This window comes from Struthio camelus, chromosome 6, assembly GCF_040807025.1.
Source record: "Struthio camelus isolate bStrCam1 chromosome 6, bStrCam1.hap1, whole genome shotgun sequence".
In the NCBI taxonomy this organism is placed as follows: domain Eukaryota; kingdom Metazoa; phylum Chordata; class Aves; order Struthioniformes; family Struthionidae; genus Struthio; species Struthio camelus.
The window spans coordinates 24056293-24079829 of record NC_090947.1 but is presented as its reverse complement, the minus strand read 5'-3'; the positions used below and the strand labels follow the sequence as shown (position 1 = coordinate 24079829).

General features: G+C 38.8%; 2 protein-coding genes across 10 annotated transcripts in view; one reads left to right on the top strand and one right to left on the bottom strand.

The window, feature by feature from the left end:
- Positions 1 to 18501, top strand: part of G6PC2 (glucose-6-phosphatase catalytic subunit 2) — a 33924-nt gene extending 15423 nt beyond the window's left edge. Inside the window, exons 5-11 of the mRNA XM_068948684.1 lie at positions 3589 to 3884; positions 5540 to 5628; positions 6524 to 6597; positions 6933 to 7042; positions 10187 to 10298; positions 11115 to 11230; positions 12552 to 18501. Of these exons, the coding sequence (XP_068804785.1) occupies positions 3590 to 3884; positions 5540 to 5628; positions 6524 to 6597; positions 6933 to 7042; positions 10187 to 10298; positions 11115 to 11230; positions 12552 to 13063 (1308 nt within the window). The 5' untranslated portion in view covers position 3589 and the 3' untranslated portion in view covers positions 13064 to 18501. The remainder of the gene's footprint in view (positions 1 to 3588; positions 3885 to 5539; positions 5629 to 6523; positions 6598 to 6932; positions 7043 to 10186; positions 10299 to 11114; positions 11231 to 12551) is intronic.
- The window catches only part of ABCB11 (ATP binding cassette subfamily B member 11), a 74684-nt gene continuing 69236 nt past the window's right edge, over positions 18090 to 23537 (bottom strand). For all 9 annotated transcript variants that reach the window (XM_068948679.1, XM_068948678.1, XM_068948682.1 and 6 more), the window contains 6 exons: positions 23229 to 23470; positions 22961 to 23117; positions 21734 to 21931; positions 20707 to 20913; positions 19784 to 19930; positions 18090 to 19046 (listed from right to left, as the gene is read on the bottom strand). In XM_068948679.1, the coding sequence (XP_068804780.1) occupies positions 18846 to 19046; positions 19784 to 19930; positions 20707 to 20913; positions 21734 to 21931; positions 22961 to 23117; positions 23229 to 23470 (1152 nt within the window). In that variant the 3' untranslated portion in view covers positions 18090 to 18845. The remainder of the gene's footprint in view (positions 19047 to 19783; positions 19931 to 20706; positions 20914 to 21733; positions 21932 to 22960; positions 23118 to 23228; positions 23471 to 23537) is intronic.

Sequence of the window (23537 nt, the reverse complement as noted above, 5' to 3'; positions counted from 1 at the left end):
TTGGTGGGGTTCTTCAGTCTGGTCTCTTCTGAATACTCTTGTTGTCATAGATAATAGGTTTTACTCCACAGTAGCTGGCACTAGTTCTGTAAATAATTAGGTATCTTTTTCATGAATTAAGTTCCTCTGTAGGTTTCATTAATCTGGTTCCTTTGTTGCGAACCCTCATCAGCCAGAGATTAAATATAGCCTATGACATTTGTTAGCACCAACTATACCTTAATTGGTGATCTTTTTCTGACTGATTTGGGAGTCCTTGCTTATAGTTTTCTAGAGTTATGAACTTACAATATAACCTATCCTCAATTTTACTTTCCCACTACAGACTCTCTCCAGAATAGACTTACCCACTGCATGCTTAAATGAAGCATGATGATTTTTGAAGACAGTATTTTTCTGTTCACACTGACAACTCTTGCCTACCACAAATAGAAATGTAGCCTCCTGACCCTAACTAGCACAAGTCATGTACTTAAATTCTCTGTTAAGTCTGATTCAAGAGGCTCCATAATCCAAAACTCTCTCCTAACCTTATCTTTACTCTAGCCCAGACATACTTTCTGAAACGGACTTTTCTAAATGTCTGTCATACTCAGGCCATGGGGTAATTGTTGAAGAAAGTTTTAACAGCAATTTATCCTATTTCTAGCATCGTGAGCTTTGCTGGAGACAATCTGGTTGTACCATCTGAGTGGGTTTTTTTCTGCCTTTGCTAGGTCTTTATGGAAGCATTTGTAACCCTGTTTACTTGGTTAGACTTCAGTCATGCAGTATACGTTGTAGGTACAACGTCTGCATGTGTACAATGGCAGCAGCAGATGACAGTTACCTGCAGTGGCCCATCAAACTGAGAGGCAGGCTATTGCCAACAAAGATCTTTTGTTTTATTTTATTGCTAGCTGAAAGTCCATACTGGGCTAATCCAGCGATTGGTTAAAAGGTGGATTAGAGCTAAATTCAGAATTGGAGAGCTAATGCGACTTATAGGGAAGCTGCTAAGGGAACATTTAATTGAAGAGCTGGTGCTAATAAGGCAGATTCAGCTATTTGTCTTGGCGAGTTTCTGACATCCCTGGGCTGTTATTGGCATAGGGTTAGTTTGGGGGATTAGAGAATAGCAGTAAATAAGGCAGTGATCTTACTGGAAAGGGAACAGAAATGTAGTCCAGGCTGTCACCCTTATGTATCGGTACTCCATTTCTGCTAGCAGTTTATGCACCCTGTAGACTGAGTCATACTTTTTATTCGCCATTAAACTTCACCATAGTTTGTGATTTCTAAAATGTAGCTCCTCATAATAACTAGCATTTCTTAGATTTCAGTTATTCAGGAACTTGCCAGAATTGTATTCCATGCATTGTTTGTATCACTTACACTGTTACATGTATAAGCAAGTGTTGTATAGTATGGCAGTCTGCCCTTTTGTTATCATGTTGCAAACAAGATTATCTTTAAATTTCCTATATTTGCACAGTAAAATTCATATCCGGGAGTAGTAGTGTAGTATCTAGGAAAGATTAGATTAAGATACCAGAACCAAGAGAAAGGGACAGGTTCATGCTAGTGTTTGCTAAACCTCTGCTGGTCAGTCCAGTCCTAAAGAAGCCTGACCTATGGCTGCATGGTCCAGTGAGGAACGCTTGAGGGGAATGAAATCCAGAAAGCAAGTAGGAGCTTCTTCAGAGATTCTTCTCTTCCCAAGTCTAAAAATAAGATTCATTTTCTCAGCAGTTCCATTTGGAAAACAGTCATACCTAAGAAAATAGCTGTCAGCTGTTGTATACAGTGTTTACTTGTGAATTTACTAAATTGCTAGTTAATTTTCATAGCTGGTCCTGTGCCAATGAAAACAATCACACGGAAATTAATGTTATTGTTCAATTAACAAAACATAATGTACCAGAAAGGTAGGCCTGGTACATAGGCCTCCATTAACAGTGTTTTAGAAATTGTTTGCTTTGATGGGTTTTCCTTCCCTTGCAAACCGTTTGCTTAGCAACATCTGATATCAGTTATGTAATGTTTGATCTGTAGGTGTAAAGTAGCTGTAAACATTTTATCCTTCCTTCTGTGGTTCATCAACATGATTTTTGTTTCTGAATGATTACCAAGAATATATAGACTGATGGACAGGCTCTGTTTTTGCGTGTCTTGGAAAATGCATCAAGGAACTATCAATGAAATAAAAATTATTTATATGAACAGTTATTATTTCAAAAGGTTGTACTTTCCACTAAGAATTCATTTGATCATGTAAAGACCAAACCTTAATTCTATCTTATGAAAACAAGACAAAAACTTTGATTTAAAAACTTTATTGCACACACATTCTGACGTTTTTATAAATGCCGCTACTCTTCCTTGCAATTCCACTTACTAAAATACAGCAAATATAGTTTTACTACATATATAATCTCAAGTGACCTCAAAAGACTGAGTGCATTACAGATGCATTTTGCAATGCTGTATGAGAAAAAGGAGGGAAAAAAAAGCCTATCAAGGAAGTAGTTGCCCTTTTTAGAGTTTAAATACATTATTAAATATAGTATTTCAAAATGTGTTTCTTCGTCTTTTCTTTGGTGGTTACTAGAGCTAAGAAAGTCTTTAGTCTCTCAGGCTTGAAATCTCATGCCGCACAACAGATGACTCATGTTACCTGCCTATTGAATGAAGTATGATCTTAGGTGGTTGCAGGCACAACAGCCTGAAGTGCCTCTCTCGCTAGTTATCAGTGATGTGGCTATCAGCTCCACACCTTCCTGCTCTCTGTTCTAAAGCTGTGTTTTGGGGGTTTTTTTAAGGCAGCTTTCATAAATATGATGGCTCATATGTCGAAGATATAAGTATAGAAGTTCCTGAAACAGTCAGAACATGAGAAAAAAAATAAAGCAAATTTATGTTTGCTACATTGTTGCAGTTTTTGCAGCTGTTAACAGCGTTTTTTTGTGTCCCCACATTATATCTAAGGTGTTTATCGTTCTGTCTAAGCAGAAGGATAAGCAGCAGCATATGGATCACTAGTGAAATCTTTTAACATGAAAATCAATAGCATGGCACCCATCATATTTATATTAAAAGGTGTTATTTACAGAAATATTGCCAAGAGCTACTTTCAAATGTTTTATGAACTAAATTTCTAGAGAACCAAAGCATGCCTGAATAGTTATGTCTGAAGAGAGTTCAGTTTGAGCAGATACAACACTATCCAAGCAGATAAAATGAGTGGGTATTTTTATATTCATAAATAATTCAAGTATGTAAAAAGTCCTGCAGGACTGAAATGGTCCTGCATATCCTGTGTCAGAGAGGCAATTTTTCTGATACTATTAAATATCAACTGTGGCATTAAAACAGGACTGTAAGGTGACCTGAGTACTAGCCGGTCTCTTGTAAGGACATTAAACTATATCTTCATGGAAATCCGCTTGTTGTAAAATACTTTTCCTAACAAAACAATACTTAATTAGGTTTATCTAATTCCAGTTGCTGTTTTAACTAAGTACTAGACATAAGGTGACTGTTAATCTGCCACCAGCTGATCTGATATTTACACTAATTGTTAAAGCTATTTCTTCTTCTTTAAACTAGAATGAGGTCTACAAAGATGATGAAGGGACTGGAGCATCTCTCCTCTGAAGAAAGGCTGCGAGAGCTGGGCCTCTTGAGCCTGCAGAAGAGAAGACTGAGAGGCGATCTCATCAATGCGAACAAGTATCTGAAGGGAGGGTGTCGAGAGGATGGGGCCAGTCTCTTCTCCGTGGTGCCCAGCGACAGGACAAGAGGCAACGGGCACAAACTGAAACGCAGGAAGTTCCGTCTGAACCTGAGGAAAAACTTCCTTTCCTGTGAGGGTGACAGAGCACTGGAACAGGTTGCCCAGAGAGGTGGTGGAGTCTCCTTCGCTGGAGATATTCAAAACCCGTCTGGATGGGATCCTGGGCAATATGCTCTAGAGGACCCTGCTTGAGCAGGGGGGTTGGACTAGATGATCTCCAGAGGTCCCTTCCAACCTCAACCATTCTGTGGTTCTGTGAGAAATAGAAGAAAACCTTGGATTCTTCACATTTTTTGCAAAGCAAACTCGGACATGTACAAGAGTAATTTTTTTGTTATTGTAAGGTCTACTTATCTTTCAAGGAGAAATACAAGGAGAAATTTGTAGCAAAATGATATTTTCTCTAATAACGAGATATAAACGTTATTTGAGAGAGAGATTTCTAAACAGGCCATTTCTTGGGAAAGGGAGAGGGAAAATTAGTTCTCACTGGTTCATTTGTATGACAGTTGCCTTTCTGGACACCTTGAAGAGCAATAGGATTACCACCACCCCTTAGCAATAGGGCTTAGCAAGACATAGACCTCCCCAAATAATAACTACTGACAGTCAGCTAATTTGCTGACTTGAATCAGAGACAATTTCCATGTTACCTGCAGCTAAGGAGCTAGGAAATATTTATTGCTGAAACATCTTGAAATTTTGCTTTTAAGAGGAATTTCTTTGAAATCAGGTGATACCAATTCAAGTGAATAAATCACTTAATGTTCAGCAAAAATATTAGAGCAATTATTCAGAACCAGCACATACACATTTAAATTTCTTTCTTAACTTAGGTGTGAAGCAATCATACATGGCTCAATGCCAGATTTGAATCTGGTAAAAGTTTCTAAAAACAGACTTAATTGCTAAAGTAAATGTGAGATCGTATGAGGAAAAGAGGTCTTTTAAGTCCATTTAATTATCATACCCTTTAATTTGTTGAATCTCCTTAATGTTTCCACGCGACTTCCCTGACTAAAGCCACGTTAAGCTGTTAAGTCGCTCTTCAGCAACAACAGTGGTTCATATGCCTGTCTCTGCAGCGTGCCTAGTTTAGCTTAAAGTGCCATGGAGAAAGCACTGATGGGAAAGTGCACAGCGAACACATGCAGCTGCCTTTACTTTCCAACTTTAACTGTTTTGGAAACATAGATTATCTTTAATGGAAGACATATCTGAATGTTAAACCCCGTTAAAGCACTGACGTTTATGCTCTTGCTGATCCAATGATGTTTTCATTCATTAGACTTTTGGTATCCATTTAATCTCGTTAGAAAAAAATATTTCCTGTATAGCCACCTCCCAGAAGAACGTGTTATTTTCTTATGCTACAGTTATCAGCACTAAGGTCTGTAAATCTGATGTGCTGATCAGATTTAGATCTGATAAGAGCAAAGTAAGATGTCCAGGAAAAGCTTTGGAAAACTTGTTAAATCCTGTCTGCTTGGCCGGCCTTAATACGGGCCCCTTGTACATGATCACGTTCTATTTCTTGTGCTTTGATCAGTGCTCTTTTGGTAACTTTTCCCCTTTCATTCAATATAGAACCTCATCATTTATTTGCTGCATACTCTTAAAACCCCACTATCAGGCAGAACCTTTATTTCCTCATGAGCTTTTCCTGGCTATTCATCTTGTAGAACCCAAGTGCTTCACTTGGAAATACTTCATGGAAATACTCATAATCATCCATACCTGACCTTGTTCTGATTTGCTAAGCAGGACTCGTGCCTGCAGGGCTGTGGAGGACAGAGGGGATTGCAGGTTGTGCTTCAGCTCCTTTCGGCAGCATTGTGCAGTGCTTGCATAGTGTAAGTAATACGAGAGAGTGGCAATACTGAATGAGACGATTCTGAGATTTCATCTTCAGTGTGTCCTGGATTAACATGGCTTCTTGTATGAAGGAAAGGATAGTTTTTCATTGTTTTGAGAAAACTGATGCTTTAAAAAACAAATCTAGTGTTCAGCAGCATTTTTGATGTATGGATGCTGACTGTGTTTTTCATAACTGAAAATGTGTTGTGTCAAGTATTAGACACAGCGTGGTATCCAAATTATATCTCAAATTAAAATGTACAGTTTCAGTGACACTTCTGCAAAGACCAATTATTTGTGTATTCTTTCTGTCCTTTATACAGGCAACACTTAATCAAGTATACACATCACTAATGTCCATCCTGCAGAGAAATGAACTGTGAAAAAATTCAAGCAAACATGTTCCAACTGTTCATACAAAGGATTGCATAAGTCATGCATTGTGTTTCCACAAAACTTTCCCCACAATTTGCTGCTGATCAGCATGTAGCTCACTTAGTTTCCTCCAATTAAAATTTGCAAACAGGAAAGCTTTCCAGTGTTAGCAGACTCATGTGCTTTCTCAGAGATTTGGAGTCACGTGTTCCGGGAATGGCTGGTACACCACTCTGATACAATATAAAGGCAACGTCAATCACTTTCTCTCATTTTTTAATAGCTCCCTTCCATGGTTCTCTTTCTCCCTCATTAGAAACTTAAGATTAAAGGAACTTTACTATATTTCAAGTACAGTTTAATCAATTTAAGATGGATCTCCTTCATAGCAATGGGGTGCTTATCATTCAGTATTTACAGAAGGATTACAGGGCTTACCAGGACTTCCTTAATTTCATGTCACATGTTGGTGATCCCCGGAATATATTCTCAATTTATTTTCCTCTTTGGTTTCAGCTCAATCAAGTGGTTGGTACTAAAATGATATGGGTGGCAGTCATTGGTGATTGGTTCAACCTCATATTTAAATGGTAAGAAGTTGTGTTTATTTTAAAATTTGATATTTCTTAATGATGGCGATTATATGTGCCTCAAGTTTAGAAGACATTCTCGAATAGATGTACTAGAAGACATTGCTGTGTAACTATAAAGTAGGACTTCACAATGAGGATATTTAGGATATGTTTGAAATGACATTTTGATAAGAGAAGAAAAACCTATTAGAGGATTAGAAGAACGACCTATTAGAGGATAGCTTTGGTAATATAGCTCTTTGTATACATTGTAAGATTATTTATCATGCTTTGTTGTGGCCTTTTCACATAAAATTATTTTAATTGAGTTTGTGCTTTTTTTATTTTGTCAGGATTTTATTTGGTCATCGTCCATACTGGTGGGTACAGGAAACAATGATTTATCCCAATCAGTCAAGCCCATGCCTTGAACAGTTTCCTATAACATGTGAAACTGGGCCAGGTAAGAAGTTGTTGGAGATTACACTAGTGCACCTAATGCAGATAGTAACACTCAAAGAGAGTGGCTGTTTTGTGAGAGTGGCTGTGTAAGAAGATCTTATATGATGTACAAATCTCAGAGCTTATTTTTAGAACAGTGTCAAAACATATGAAGAGAAAAAATAAGGAAGAGATAAAATGTGCTATTTGGTTGCTGTACTGTCAACTGAACAGTGGCACTGAATGTGTGTTTGTGTGTGTGTGTGTGTGTGTGTGTGTGTGTACACAGATAGTTAGCAGAAAGTTAAAAATATATATATATATATTTTTTTTTAAACAAACCTTTTCATTTTCACTTATGTTGCCTGTTTTGTATCTCTCTCTCTCCTCTGTGGAACTCAAATGCAATAATGCTGAAGTCTCAAATGAACTTGTGAAACCCTAATATCTGAAATTAGGTAAACTAAATTCAGTCAGTTAGCTCCCAGCCAATTTAATTCATTATACCTGAAAATACTGACTGTAGAAATGAATGTGCTTTGTGCCTTGGCAAAGTCATGGCATGCTTTTAAGTAGATTGCAGAGCTGCATTTTGTTCGCAATATCTTGCATTATAACCTACTGTAATTTCAAACAAGAAGCTTAGCCCTTGTATCAGACAGGGGTTAATAATGCCTACACTATGTGTGATCTGCAGTCAGCTCTTAAGGATTTTTCTCTCCGTCTTTATTGTGAATTCATTGGGGCCTGACCCAAAGTATTAAGGTCCTCTAGATCTTTTCAAAAGACTTTAGAACTGAGACCGTTCAGCATTGCGTAGTTCCAAGCCCTGCGTTAGGACCCAGTCAGTATGTTTCATTCTGATTCACTGAAACACAAGTTTGTTCCTGAAATAACAAGCCATTCCTATTTCTATCCAAAGCGTACCACCGTCATATTGATTCCCTATTTGCACTTTAAAATGACCATATTTTCTCCCACCTCCATATTTGCCCTTGGCCGTAGACCACGTCTGTCACTCACTTGTTCCTCACTAATGGAGGGTGAATACAATTGCTGCGGGAGCTTACATGGTACTTCACACTTCTACACATGCAATTTATATGAAAAGATTAGAGAAGTGGCCACAGCAGTGAGAAAAGCCTGTTAAGTACAAACTCTGCAGCTGAACAAAGGGAAAGCTGAGGGGACTGTTTATTATATGACTGCATAGTAAGCAAGCTAGGACCTGAATTTGATTTGTATTTCTGCAGTGAACTGATCCAAAACCCTGCAGCTGTCTTTTCTCTGATATTTGTAACGTTTCAAAACATAAACCTGGGGGTGGAATTTATGTTTCATCTAGTAGGTAATCTGCAGATGGGCTATGAAACGTAGAACAAAAAAGAGGCTTTTCTAACTGATATGTGACATTATGCTTTGCTTATCAGTCAGTGAAATTTGTTTTATTGTGGGGTTTTAGAAGTCACCATGCATATTTGTTATGAGATTAAAAAAAGAATTGCTAACCTGACTACTAAAGAAATTTCCTAGCAGAATACCAAAAATAAGTGTAGGTAGCTAGAAATCATTGTGCTTGTCTTCCCTAGAAATTTCTGCTTTACTGCTTTGCTAAAATACTCTTCTGCTTTGCGATCTATGTCCATAGCATTGTGTCATAACGCTTTCTTCAGCCAAAATGATTTCTTCTGCCAGTGAAATAACCCTGTCCCTTTTACTTCTCTGTTGTCTGCACAGAAAGCCAAGCTGGAACAGTCTGATACAAACAAATTCCAAGAATCTAATTTTCTCTCCTTTCCTTTTTCTCTTTTGTTGAATGTAAACATGGTGAAACAGAGCCCTACTATCAGTGAAAAGAAGGGATAGAATAATTTTAGGAATCCCTTCCCTTGCATCATGCCAGCAGCACTTTGGTTTTTCAGAGGTTTTTCACAGATGTGGAAACTTCGCTACTGCTTCATATTACTTCCAGCATGATGAAAATTTACTTCACTAAACTAAAATAAATTATACCATACATTATTATACCTGGAATAAAAAGAAGTGGCTGTCAATCTCCATATGATTGTATGTTTCTTGTTATAGACTACCGTGGATAGACCAATTAGTCTAATGTATTACAACAGCATTGCATAGTGCTGGTTCTATTGATAACCTGTGGCCAAGCTAGTTGACATTGTACAACACCTTAAACTTTGTAAAATAAATCAAAGTTAAACAGTTCTTCCATCATACTTCAAATATATTTCTAAGTTTATTACAGAACTACAGAAAATGTGAACTGTAATATTACTAAGAAGACACTGATCATGATACCAATTGCTAATGACTTCAAGACTGGAGAAGCAGATAAAAGGCAATTTTGAAGGGCCATATAAAGTTATGCTGGTGCTATAATTCAGAATATTACAAAGAGCCAATTGTTGCTACCTTTAATTATGAGGTAGCTTGTTCATAACCTATCTCATTTTCATATGTAAAGTCGGCATTGTATACTACAGCCCTAATAGGGGTTCTAGTATTTATAATCGCATTTTGCCAAAGTATCAGCTCAAGTTTCAGCACTAGTATTTTTTAAATTAGGCTTGTGGCTGCTCAAATTTATCGAGCTGTCTTCAACCACAATTAGTTGAGGTATGCCATAACCTGAGGTATATGAAAGAAATAGTGCAGGGTTTGACACATTCCCTATAAGCAGGAGAAATACACATTACTCAAATTTGTCAGCCCACATTTTGTATACTCCTTTCACTCTCTGGGGAAAAAATATGAGTAATTAAAGCTGTATAGACATGATAATGTTGTAAATGCATTAATAGCCAGGTAACAACTAGATGCTCTATTTTTTTATCGTAATCCAGATCGAAGTAATGGAAAAATACTATGCTTTCCAGTCAACATGCCAGGTCACACCAATACGAGAAAGTTGTTACTCATAGTCTGACAAATAGTCTGGATTTCCTATAGATCAGTTTTCTGAAAAGATCACATTGAGAAAATAAACTTCTGAGAAGCAGTTGATGTTCTTTCAGGCCTTATTAACCATTTTCTTTCTAAATGATTAGGTGCTTGAGTAGACATTTAGGTGCTAATAGACATTTTCTACATGCCAGATATTATAGTCATCATTTTTAGAGCCTGAATTTTTCATTTTTATTTTTATTAGGAAGCCCATCTGGGCATGCGATGGGATCTTCTTGTGTCTGGTATGTAATGGTCACAGCAGCACTTAGCTACACGGTAGGATGGAAAGATAAATCAGCAGTTACTCTTCACAGGTCAGTGTCTTGCCGTTATTCTAACACGCATACAGATGTTTCTTTATATACATGCTATGTTTTTAATGGACCTATTTTAACTAACTATTCTCAGTCTGTTTTGGTCCACTTTGTAAAAATACCTTCAGTATGATTTGCTTCAGCTGGAGAAAACAGAATATAAAGAGGATATATGCATGTTTATAGGGTAATATTTCATTAATTTACAGTCATGACATGAACATATCTCTGAATCAGCTCCTGTTAAAGGCTGTAACAGGTCTTCAGTGTTGGAAAGCTTGAGTTCTATTAATTGTCTTTACTTGTTTCAGCTTTTTAACAGTACATAAACGTATTGCTTTGAGAGTAGTCATTCTCACCCTGTTTTAAAGCAAAAGCACAAAATGCTGGCAGAGTTCACTGTTCACAGTGTGTTACTTAGCTCTGTGGGGAAACCTTATTACTGCTTTGATGGCTTGACAATGTTGTTCCCATAATACGTGAATTTTGTGACCAAGTTAATGATCTTTTGAGTTTAAATATGCCTACACAATGACAAGTGTACTGAAGGTAGTAATACTAATTTAACTTGCTACTGATGCCTTATATTGCTAAGGCATGATAGTGTCACAGGCCTTAAATGACTGTTCATTTTGTTCCTGCAGCCCTGGATGTGGCTGCAAGATTAACTACACTTGCTAATATTTTAGTACTGACTTCCAATTTTTAATCAGCCAACTCTATAAACTTTTGCAGTTCTAAACCTGCACTGAGTAAAACTAGATGAAATACAATTTCTTGTTCTTATTTTTGAAACATCTTCCTTCTCTCTCTCAGACTGACGTGGTCATTCCTCTGGAGTGTTTTTTGGATTATTCAGATCAGTGTGTGTATCTCAAGAGTGTTCATAGCAACACATTTCCCTCATCAAGTTATTCTTGGAGTATTTGCTGGTAATGTTGCTAATTGGGTTTTTTGTTGGTGGTGTTTTTTTTTTTTTCTTTTCAACACATATGCAAAAGCTGAAAATACTGACGTGAAAAAAAAGGCAAGAGAATTTTAGTAGTGCTACTAAGCCTGCAGCTGTCATGGTGTTCTGTGCTCTCTGGGAGATGAAGGATTTGATGACAATGTAAAGGTAAAATTTGCAAGGCAGTATTTATCTGCTGTCCCTGTGATTCACACAGGGAGTGAGCCCTTCCCATGTGCCAGTTGATGCTGACTGCATTAGTCCGCACTCTTAAAGACTAGTGCTAGCTGGTTTGCCCTGGTTGCATCTGCACTGCTTATCTATTAGAATGGGCTTTGAGCTGATCTGCACCTGTGCTGTGTGGCAAGGACCGTGGAGCAAACTTCTGTGCATCTTGCACTTTCCTCTCAGAAGGAAGCTGTTTGGTTCACTTCAAATAAAAGTGCAGGAGCAAACCAGCATATATGCAGTGTGGATGAGCACAGGGCCGGAAACCTGAGTCAACAGAGGTAAAAAGCCCAATTAGCAGTATGAACTCCTCAGTGATTTAAGACCCAAATGTATTTTTCAAAATTACTTAAGCATGTTTCACATTGGTATTTAGGGAGTTTAGACTATGAACAGTCTCTTTAGTATCTATCTGATCTCAAGGAAGGTGACCAGAGCATTGAGTGGGGGTTGCCTCTCCCACTCTTTCATACATGCAGAGCACTCTGGGCAGCACTGGATTACAGCTGGCAGTCCAGCTCTCCTTTGCACAATCAGGATGAAATGAATAAGAAAGAAGATGATTGTGTTCTGTGTCTTCTCCTGCCACACTTAAAGTCCATGTGGGAATCACAGAATCACAGAATGGCCAAGGTTGGAAGGGACCTCTGGAGATCATCTCGTCCAACCCCCCTGCTCAAGCAGCGTCATCTAAAACACATTGCACAAGGAACTGGTGTTGAAATCTGCATATCCGGGGCCAGTCTTTGAACAGAGACTCTTCTAGAAGAGGAGCGTTCTACTTTATACTTAGTATTTGATAGGTTGTCATCTGGGAGATGCAGTCAGGCCTAAGGCATTTCTCATGTCAAATACATGCAGAGCTTGGCATCTTGATTTTTTTTTTTCCAAATTAGCAGTTTTGGATGGGAGAAAATGTTTTGTCATTTACCACAGAAATGGTAAAGTGTCTGTGTCTATGTATATGTATATATATATATATTCTTCTGTCTTGAAAACTCAATTCTATAGCAGACTGTAAAAAGTGCTTCTTAAAAGTGTGATGTTCGCTGTAACACTGAATTTCTAATCCACAGGAATGCTTGTGGCAGAAGCATTTGAGCATACCCCTGCTATTCAGACAGCAAGCTTGAGAATGTACATCAAGATAAACTTGTTTCTTTTCATCTTTGCCCTTGGCTTTTATCTAGTCCTCAAACTTCTTGATATTGACTTGCTATGGTCTGTTCCAAAGGCAAAGAAATGGTGTGCCAACCCAGACTGGATAAACATTGACACAACTCCATTTGCTGGACTGGTGAGAAATTTAGGTGCGCTCTTTGGCTTAGGTCTTGGTATTAATTCTGAAATGTTCATCACAAGCTGCAAAGGTAAAAATAGCTGCAAGATAAGTTTCCGGATATTGTGTACAGCTGCTTCTTTAGCTACATTGCAGCTGTGTAACTTTGTTAAGATACCTACTCATACTGAGTATTTATTCTACATTCTCTCTTTTTGTAAGAGCGCAGCCATGCCTCTTACTGTAGTTGCCTTGGTTCCATACTGTGTCCACCTATTTATGAGGACAGCTGAAAAGAAGTTAAATTAAATAAAGTTTCCAAATGGTCAGCAATCTGCGGATGTCTGTGAACTTTTTGAGAAACCCTCACCACCCAAGGCAGTTTTGCTAACTCATTTTAACTGGGTGGGGGCAATGCCACCACATCTTTGATGTACTCCTTGTAAGTCATCAGTACATCAAAAATCAGTACATCCAAGAATGACCTTGGCAGCTCAGAAATATTAATTGTTGTCTCTATTCCTAGAAATATTGCATGGAAGGACAACGCAGTATAGTTTTCTAGCAATACGCTGGGGTGTGCCAAAGTTTAATCAACTAGTTTTGTTTAGCTACTTGATGGTCTTTTAGTTCTGTCCATCTCCAACCAGGTGGAGCTTCAAGCCCCAGTTGTATACAGTGGTATTCAATATTCCATTTTTTTATATATAGATATTGTCTTTTAAAATATTAGATAATGGTGTGACAGTATCACACCACCTATAACTGTACAGCTGCACCCAGATACTGAGAAAAAGGTCAGCATAGTTATAAAAAAGGCTTTCTTTAAATTTAAGTTACTGATCTTCCTGAGCAAAACAGCTTCTGATTAAGGAAAAAAAAAAGTATTTCAGTTAAACTCTACAGAATATATTTTTGTTCTACTGTGTGATTTTTTTTGTCATTCTTACTATTTAAAAAATGGTCATATACATCATGAATGCTAAAGATGACACCTTTGATTTTCTGAAAAAGCATGAATATGGTGTAACAAATCTGTGGGTTCTCTACATCTACATAGGACAAGTGAAGAAAAGTGTCAGTAGTGAGATTCTATGTCAGCATATTGCCTCAAGAGTGGTGTTCATGCTCTCCTGTATTGCAAAAGTAATCTAATTTTCTCCTATCAAGAGACACAAGCCTGAATCACTGGTAGTGGTTGTGTAAACCATGAAAACAGGATTGAAGAGTAAATCATCGCAAGCTTATATTTTTGTCAGATTGGTTTACTCGAGCACAGAAGTAACTAATATTAAATATTAACTGATGTTAAATATATGTTTGTTATATACAACTGATGCTGTAAATATGTAAAGCCAAGTATTCTCCGTTTTATTGATTGTTAAGCACCTGTTGTTGCATATTCCCTTTCGGTGCACAATCCCTAAGCAATACTTTGTTGATACCAACTCATAATACTGACAAGCAGCATAAGGCTACATTATGCCCTAATGAAGTCTGTGCATGTATGATCTGATAGCAATAAGGTTGAAAGGATATAAGCGTAATACAGCTTCTAGACTTCCAGTTACTTGTAGGATGACTGAAATGGAAAGAATCTTACTTAATTGGGAAAACAGTTGGGAATGAACATGATGATACAAGTACAAAACATGCGTCCTTATTTAAGATTCTGTTAAGGCTACTCTGACTTTAAAAAAAAAAGTAATAATGTGTTTTTAAAAGACTGGGGAATACTCTGTTTTATATATCTTCTGGTATCCTCTTTAATGATTCTCTGAATTTCTGTTTCTTACAGCAGCTGACCTGAAATCAATGAATTTATATAATTATGACTATTAAAAATTTAGGCAACAGTGAGACTAAGCTAATAGGACTAGAGACAAATAATGAAAAATAGAAGACAACTATGACAAAGATTCCTCCCACGTTCAATTTGCTCTGTGCTTTGTTACTCCTACCAGTGAGGTGGCCTACAGAGGCACCACGAGATGCATGAAGGTTGGTGTAACTGTGCTGCTATTCCTCGCGCCATACAGCTGACCCTAGGGGATCCTCCGTACACAGCCCCCTTACGGCTACGGCACCCGTGCCTGGGCCTGCTGGTACACATACCTAAGAAGACATGGGCTCTTATTTGCTCTCTTGAAGTTGGTAATTAATTCAACCTGTAACTATAGCATGCTAGGGAATGGGACAAAGACCAGCTTCCTGTCTGAACCGCCTTGTAGTCTTTCTGTACATATTAAAACATTACTTAAACCAAGAACAGAATGATAGGAACACTAAATAAATTAAACTATTAATAAACAAATTTCTGAAGTTAATGGTAAATTGATGCCAGCAGAACAAGACGCTTCCTGAGAAGCTGTAGTGTGTTGAACTAGAGTCTTGTGCAGTTGTCTGAAGAGTCTCAAAAGACGACTCCAGAAATTTAAAAACAACTTAGCATTTTTCCAGCGTGGTAAATAAACAAGTAGCCTTAGAGTTGTATCAACTAAATAGCTGACTCCTCGTTTACAGTGAAATCGGTCTACATATTCCTTACTCAGGCGCTAGTGAATTTACCACAGTTGACGGTTATACTTCAAGCCTTATTTAGTAAGATTGCATGGCACCTTAACTAAGAACTCTCAATTTGTTAAATGCTTGAACTGTAACTTCATTAGTCTTTTGCAGCTGTTTGTAGAACTGTTAATAATTTGAACAGACACTGAGCTTATACTTTCTTGATGATGGGCTGAGCTACTCAACCTCGTTTGGGCAACAAGGACTGAGCCCCCCCCTTTGAATTATGATTTTTCTACTTAATAAAGTGTGTGGGCAGGGAGTGCTCCACTTGTCCTCCTGCTTCCATTAATGGGATCCCAGGAGAAAGTTAATCCTGTATTCCTGACATGGAGGTGTCCCCACTGGGATAATGCAATTCTTGAAGTCCTTCCATCCCTCTTCAGAAAAGACGCTTGCTAGCCACCAGTAGTTGAGTCATGCAAAGTAGCAGTTATAAACAAAGGTGCCCTCGCTCCTCATACAAACAGGTGGACAAATTGGTTTTACATCCAGTTCATATTACTCACTTCTTCTAACAGGCAGCTCTTCCATTGCTCCTCCCCTGTTACTCCTTCCTGATGGGAAGACTCTCCGTGGCCACAGTGAGAGTGTTCCTGCTCCAGGAGCAGGCGCTATATTTGCAGAGCGGTTCGTCAGCTGCTGTATGAGTACAATGTCATGGCTACGTTTATCCAGAGCAATAAGGTGTTTGGCAAACCAGATAATACATTTACCATGGGACCATGCAGAGACACCAAACAATGCTGTCAGCTAGCTCTGCCCAAACTAGTAACGCAGGGCTGGTGCTGTAGGCGAACTCACTTGGTTCTGCTCAGGGCTCTTGCTGCCAAGTTGCAAGCCTGGGAGGTCTTACCAGTGCGGTGGCTGCAGAGGAAAAGCAGAGCGCTCCTGCCAGCCCAGCTCTGCACTGAGGAGCCTATTAGGGTCTGTTATTCAGGCCCTGCCTTAAAATACCTGCCCCTGCCCATACACAGCATGTTTGCTCCCCTGGCAGTTTAGTCTCTGTGCAAAGGTACGAAAGGCCTTTACAGCTGTGCAGATCACTAGCACGCAGCTGTGAGGTGGCAGGAGTGGCACCCAAGAGTGTGGCAGCACACAGCTTTTGGCATACACTCTGAGTGCCTCTGTTATACAGGTATAGACATTAGCTCCTAATATTCACTAGCCTGCCCTTCTTCCCCCCCTCCCCCCCCGGCTAAAAATAGGATTTACTTTAGGAAGAAGAGCAGCTTAGCGTTGGCAGTACCCAGCCAGGCCCATGTCAGTGCTGCTGCAAGGAGATAGCTGGAACGAGCAGGTGCCTTTGCAGGTGGGGCAGGGTAACTGCATGGGTTTTTGCAACAGCTCTGTCCTGTAAAGCAGAGCATTGATACAGACATGAGCTAAATACCTACAAATACTTCATGTCTGTGGGGAGAAACAAAGTGTTAAAGCACAAGAGTCAATATAAAATATGATTTATTGATGTAATTTGGGCCAAGACTGGTGGAGTCTTTTAGAAAAAAGAAAATGGCATAAGCACTCACAGTAGTTCTAGGTTTTATTACAGTGTGGTTATTTTTCCTTATAGCCTTAAATACAAGTATAAATTAATTATTATCTAGGATTGTATGATAAGCATGTGTCATTTAAAGACACCTGAGTTTTTAATCTATGTCTGAGTTTGTTCATAATTTTTATTACATAGCAATGAGTTTTTGTTTTTCTTCATTATCTATCTGAACTATTATTCTACCACTGTTGATAGTTCACAGAAGTTGTAGGTTCAAGAAAAAGATGGGGGAAAATGGCGTTCAGGTGATATAATCTTGTCTGTAGGTTCTAGTTCCCTTTTCCTTTTAAGCTGTATCCACCATTTGAAAATTAAAGCTTTTTGTCAATAGGTTATTGACTGTCAGTAGTTTCAGTCCTAAATCATCCAAACTAATTATTGCCCTGAACTATACAAAAGGCTCAAAAGATTAAAACTGAAGGCCAATGATACAGCTTCCTTTTTCATTTTCAGTGAAGGATTAAAACACAGCGTTCTTCATTTAAAAAAAAATGCTTTTTAGTGTCAATTACATGATTTCACTAGGCTCTAATGAAGGTATTGTAATCATGGAGTTGCACAAAAATTTTAATATTGTTTTGGTTGCCTGGAATTAAGAGATGGATTCTAATAAAGTGTTCACTATTTGAGTTTTATTCAAGTTTCAGCAGTTGCTACTGTTGTGTTACTTAGTTACAACAAATCGCACCAAGGCAGAATGTCTTAAAGTGGGAGGGAAGGGGGAAAAACCCCACAAGCTGCAGATTGCAGGATGCTGAGAATGCCTTTTCCATGTAACACACTGTTATTCCAAGTCATGATTTAAATTCTGAAATGGTAATTTTTTAGACTATCTGTCTATCTTGGGGACAAATCCCCAAGAGCTTAGTCACTAAAAGATTCCTGTAGACAATACCCAATAACATATTTTGGAGAACAGTGCAGTAGATCCTATAATAAACTGTTATAGATACAAGCTTCTACCCGAGGATGATCCTTCCTGACCTTTGTCAGTCCTCAATGAATTGTTGCTCAGCTTATCAACTCTGCTCAATGTAAACAAATAGCTAGTCATGGCTAATCCTTATTTTTAATTTTTTCCCCACTTTTGTTGAATATTTATGCCCTTTTTTAAAGACGCCAGTCTTGCCTTTCCCAAAATGAAAACAGGATATTATCCACCATCCTTTCTGTAGAAGAGATTTAAACAACAGTGAAGATTAACTGCAGGAGTTTACATTGATTGAAATAAAGCATTTATTCATATTCAAAAATATTTTACAACTTTGATCAAAGTGATGAGCGTAGGGAAAATGAGCCTTACCAGCTTCTGTTCCTCTTGACTGCTTTCCTTACTACAGTGAAGCTGCCTTTTCTATAAATACTTAATGGGGTACTGCTACATCGAGCTCTGGGCTCCACAGGGTCAGCATGAAGGTGCCCTCAGAGGAAGCCAGCCCTCCCTGCAGCAGCAGAGCTGAAGTTGGCAGGGTACGGCAGTGGGAAGGGGGAGTTCTGCAGCCACACTAACTGTATCTATCTGTTGTAATCATCTGCAAACCAGAACATCAGGAGATACCTGATCCCTCCATTACATCATTCTTATTCCTACAGCTTACCTAGAGAAGTGGCAGCTTCCAGAACACCAGAGCAGAGTCTTCCTTGATGGCTGGTTGACAGGACTGTGCAATCTGACTGCAGGTGGTGGCAATTCCCCGGCTTACCAAAGAGCTGGCCTATTTTCAGGCTTGCTTTCCCTTAGCAGTGGGCTAAGATACCTTCCGGGATACACCAGCCTACGCTTAGTTCCCTGCATGTGGCCTGCTAGGCTTTGCTTGATCCAGAAGGCTACATACATTCAGGGTACCACATACCTCAGAATATTGTAGAGCACTTTGTAGCACAAAGGGGTACCAACATACACATACCTACCACAGAGTATTTGTTTAGGGGAAAAAATAAGTCTTTCAAAGTTAGTATGGCAGTAATTCAGCTAATGGGGGCTCCAGTGGTAACAAGCTTATAGTAAGCTCCTTCCTTGGCCATCAGTTCATCATGAGTGCCCTTTTCAATGATGATGCCTTGCGACATGACAGCGATGATGTCAGAGTTCTGGATCGTGGACAAGCGGTGGGCAATGACAATGCAGGTACGCCCTTCCCTGGCCTTATCCAGCGCTGCTTGCACAGTCTAAAGGGAGCACACACAATATCAGAGGGCAAATGGGTAAATCAGCTTGGGAACCAGCCCTGGAGAAATCTGATTGTTTCAGATTAATTAACTACATCATGCAGTACTTTTAAAAGTGACTCTGAGGCTAAATCAAACGTTAGGTTAACGGTCTGTTTTGCTGGGTCATGAGCTCAGTCTAACACCAGCACAAGGAAAGGACAGATAAATATACACAGCAGTAGAACGTAAAACTGTTGTATAGAAGGCCTTCATTCAGCTGACATGCTTCAGCATGGATATGTTTTTAAATTCCCAGCATTTCTCTAATCTCTGAGTATAATTAAACCAAGCAAATTCTTACCTGAGTCCCTAGGCCCCTCACTGCTGTTTTATTGCACGTTCATGCTCTTCATCCATATGCTTGAATAACCTGGGTTTTTTGATGCACAGAAGCTCTATTTGTGAAACATTCCCACTGCAAGCTTTGAAACCCAGGGAATTAGTATGCCCAGTACCTAAAAAGTGCTGCCTCTGTATTGGCACTCAAAGAGCAACTGTAGCTGGCTATCATTTTTGTGGCTGTGCTTCCCTTTTTCACAAAGATTATTAAAGTTACAGTGCTGAACTAAGAATGTGGAATAATGTTTAGGTCATATAGGTATGTCCTTGTAGGGCAGGGTGCCTTTACAGAACAGAAAAGGGCATTGGAAGCGATTGTATTAATATTCCCTTATTTCTTTTCACTGCATATTTACCTTTTCACTTTCTGTGTCTAAGGCAGATGTAGCTTCATCCAGTAATAATATTTTAGGATTTCGTATAATGGCCCTAGCTATAGCAATGCGTTGTTTCTGCCCACGCGATAGCTGGGATCCCTGAGCCCCAACATTAGTTTCATATTTCTGAAAAATACACAAAAGAAAGATTTTTATTTAGATGTGAACAAACATACGGGTACACTAACTGAAGGAATAGCAGGAGGAGAGAGAGAGACAAGCGTTCTGACCATGGTTGTATCTTCTTCAAAAAACCTGGCAAGGCAAAAATTACTATTTAAGAGTGATACTAATGTTTGTGGAGACATTGAACCCTGCCTTGCAGTCCACGTGACACGGGGGTCCAGGCAGCATGATGGTGGGTCTGGAAGAGAAAGCTGATAGTAAGATGATGGGTAATTTGTCTGAGGCAAAAGTAGATTTGGGGGAAGAGGCTGAAAGTGCCTGAAGAATTGTCTGGACAAGTGTTTTGTTTGGGCACCTAAACTGTATTTATCTATTTTATGTTTTTATGCATGATTTAAGTGCACTTAAATACTTCTTAAATGCATGCAAGTCCTCAGTTTCAAATATTTTGGTCTAAGGCAAGGCAAAATCTGCCATAGCTGGAAACAGGATTTGTATTTCCTGACTCAGTGTCACGCTTTGACCACGAAACTGAGCTTTCTCGTCTTTCTTGTCCATTGCTTTGAAAAATCTTTCCTTTTCTCCTAGTTTAGAGCTGTTTCACGAACACAACAAATGCTCATGACACCCTCTTTGCTCCTACTATTACCGCTGTAAAAATAAGATACAAGGTGTATGTGTGTAGCTACTTTAATTTGTTTCCACCCAGCTCCCACTACAACGAATCGAAAGCATCCTGCCCTTAGTCCCACAGCCAAGGCCTCAAGTGCACTTACCTCCGGCAGTGACATGACAAAGTCATGCAGCTGAGCCTTCTGGGCTGCTTCTATGACTTTTTCCATTGTTATCTCTTTGGTGTTACTGCCGTATTTAATATTATCAGCAATGCTGCAGTCAAATAACACAGGCTCCTGGGATACTACTCCAATATTTGATCTAAGAAACTCTACATTTACTTTCTTGGTGTCATGTCCATCTACTAACTGCCAGAAAATAGAAGAGAACTTGAAACATCATTCCAGAACAACAGCCTGCAAAACCCAAATAATTCACAGTGAAACTAAATGAGCCCTACAGTTTTAAATGTGGCCATCTTACCCAAATGCAAACAAGACTGATTTAATTTGAAGAAGCTGCTCACATTTGGCTTCTTTGTGCACAGCAAATGAATTTTTTCTGGGTATATCTGTGATCCAGCCAAGCACTAAACCATTTGCTTAACCTTAAGCCCTAGTGAACTATTTGCTTAAATGCAAGACATATGCTTTGTTGGATTTCTGGCTTAATAACACACTTATTTTTTCTAAAGCAAAAGAAATCAAATTGATTAAGCATTTATGTGGGGAAAAGATACAAAAGCTGTTTAAGCTATCGGTAATTGAGTAACTAGAAGATGAAGTTAAACAAGTTCCCCCTTCAAAGAAGCTTCATGTTGAAACTATTTATTTAGGCATGTTGTAGCCTCTTTGTTGCTCAAGTTGGGCTTGATTTTTGCCTGTGCTTTCATGATGTCAACAGCACACTATGTGTTTCACACAGGAGCCACCAAGGTGAGTGCCTACGGCCTACATGATGCAAGTCACCTCTAAAGATTGCAGTATTTATTCTCATCTTGCCTGAATGCATGAGAGATGGCACTCAGGGAATTGCCAGAAGAGTCTATGTTTGTTTGAGAAGGAGCCAAAGATCCCAGCTGCACAGGTACAGACCACTACTACTAGGCTGATCAGTAGGACACCTTCAGAAGAGTCCTTGTAACACTGCTGAAAACAATAGCAGACAATGCGCATCCCCTTTGCTTACCACAGCTCCTTTCTCAGGGTCATAGAAACGCTCCAGAAGCTGGATGCTGGTGCTCTTACCACATCCGCTACTTCCAACAAATGCCAGAGTCTGTCCAGCCTTCACAGCTACGGAGAGTCCTTTCAGGACCTGAATATCAGGCCGAGAAGGGTATGTGAATTTACAGTTAAGAAATTCAATGCTTCCCTTGAAATCATCCTGGTTAAAAAAATTGAGAAAGAAAATAGAGTGAGATCAAAACCAAGTTGTAAAGTAGACAACAACTCTTCCTCAAATTCTGTTCTTGCATCTATTATTTAAAATGTGACATTAGCGAGTGTGAAATTAGCCCAGAAAGAAGGATTTAAAAACTTATTGATGTGGCTGACCCAGAGATGAAGCCATTAGTCATAACGTTGTTGCTCGGCTGATACTTTCCCTTACCGCACTGGCAAGCTGCAACTATTGGAAATGAGACTGCTTTGTAAACTGGTAAATTATTTATTTCAGCACAGACACCACGTATGTCCAAATTTGATGATGGTGCAAAGACATTCATACACAAAGGTTTCTCTGGTTAAAAATATCAATTGAACTTTGCAATGTTAAGATAACATGTGAATTCAGGTCAACTTTCCAGTTTTCCCAGATTTATTAAAAAATCTTTTCAGAAAAGACTGAAAGGGAACTGAGATGTTTTATTTTCATGGTCTGAAGCAAAATATTTAATGTATTTAATTCGTAACAATATTTCAAGAATTCCTTTAATTTTGAAAAAGTCTAAATGAAAAATGAATTATCTGTATTTTATGGTTTTGACTTTTCAGTTCAATTCAATTCAATTCAAAATGGAGCATTTTCATTTTGTCTGACTCAAAGTTGAGTTTCCTCCTGAATACCCTCAACTTTTTTTGATGTTAAACTGGAAAATATCCATTATAAGCTAGCTATGATCAGATTGATACGAAAACTGTGGAACGGAAAGAAAAAGCATAGTATTCTGTGAGTCATCCAAATTGGTCCTATTCCAATTTATAGGAATGTTATAGTGAGAAATTCCTAATAGGTACACTTTACATTACTCTTCCTGTTTAGTACAGAGCTCACTGCTTCCAAAAGCGCAAAGACACATAACAAGTATACAGCCAGCATAATCTTCCTGCAAAGCAATGATCCTCATTCATTGATTTATAAATTGTTTCTGCAACTTCAGGGCTTGTACTGAGCTGAATGACACCTCAGTCTTACCCATTTTTCCCCTTTATCACTGTAAACACTGATTTTAGGAAGCCGATCAACCAACTGAAAAAAACGTGCAGCAGATGTTTTGGCTTTGGCATAGTTTGGAGTATAGGAAGACGCTCTTCCCAAGGCAGTTCCACTGGTCACAATAGCGGAGATCACCCTGCAGGAAAGGGGAAATGTTTGTCTTGGGAGCCTGTCGGGAACCGACTGCTTCCCTGAGAGCAGCGCGTGCTGCAGAGGAGCCTGTTTCCGGCTCCAGGCACACTCTTACCTGAACACAAAGCTATAATGGAGTCCTTCGGTGTCAACTAGAAACCCTCCGTATCGATAAGAGACAGAATTGGCTATAAACACTATACTCTGGGCAAAGCCAAAGCAGATTCCATAAACATTTGCTTTTTTGATTGCAGCTCTGTAGGGTATTTCCAGGTGTTTCTCATAACTGTTAATAAACATCTTCTCCTTTCCTATCCCAGCTACAGTCCTGATGTTAGTGAGGGCTTCACTGGAAATCTGGAGGAAAAAAAAATTACGAGTAAAATCTCTTAATTTTTACTTGGAACAAAGTAGAGTGCTCTCT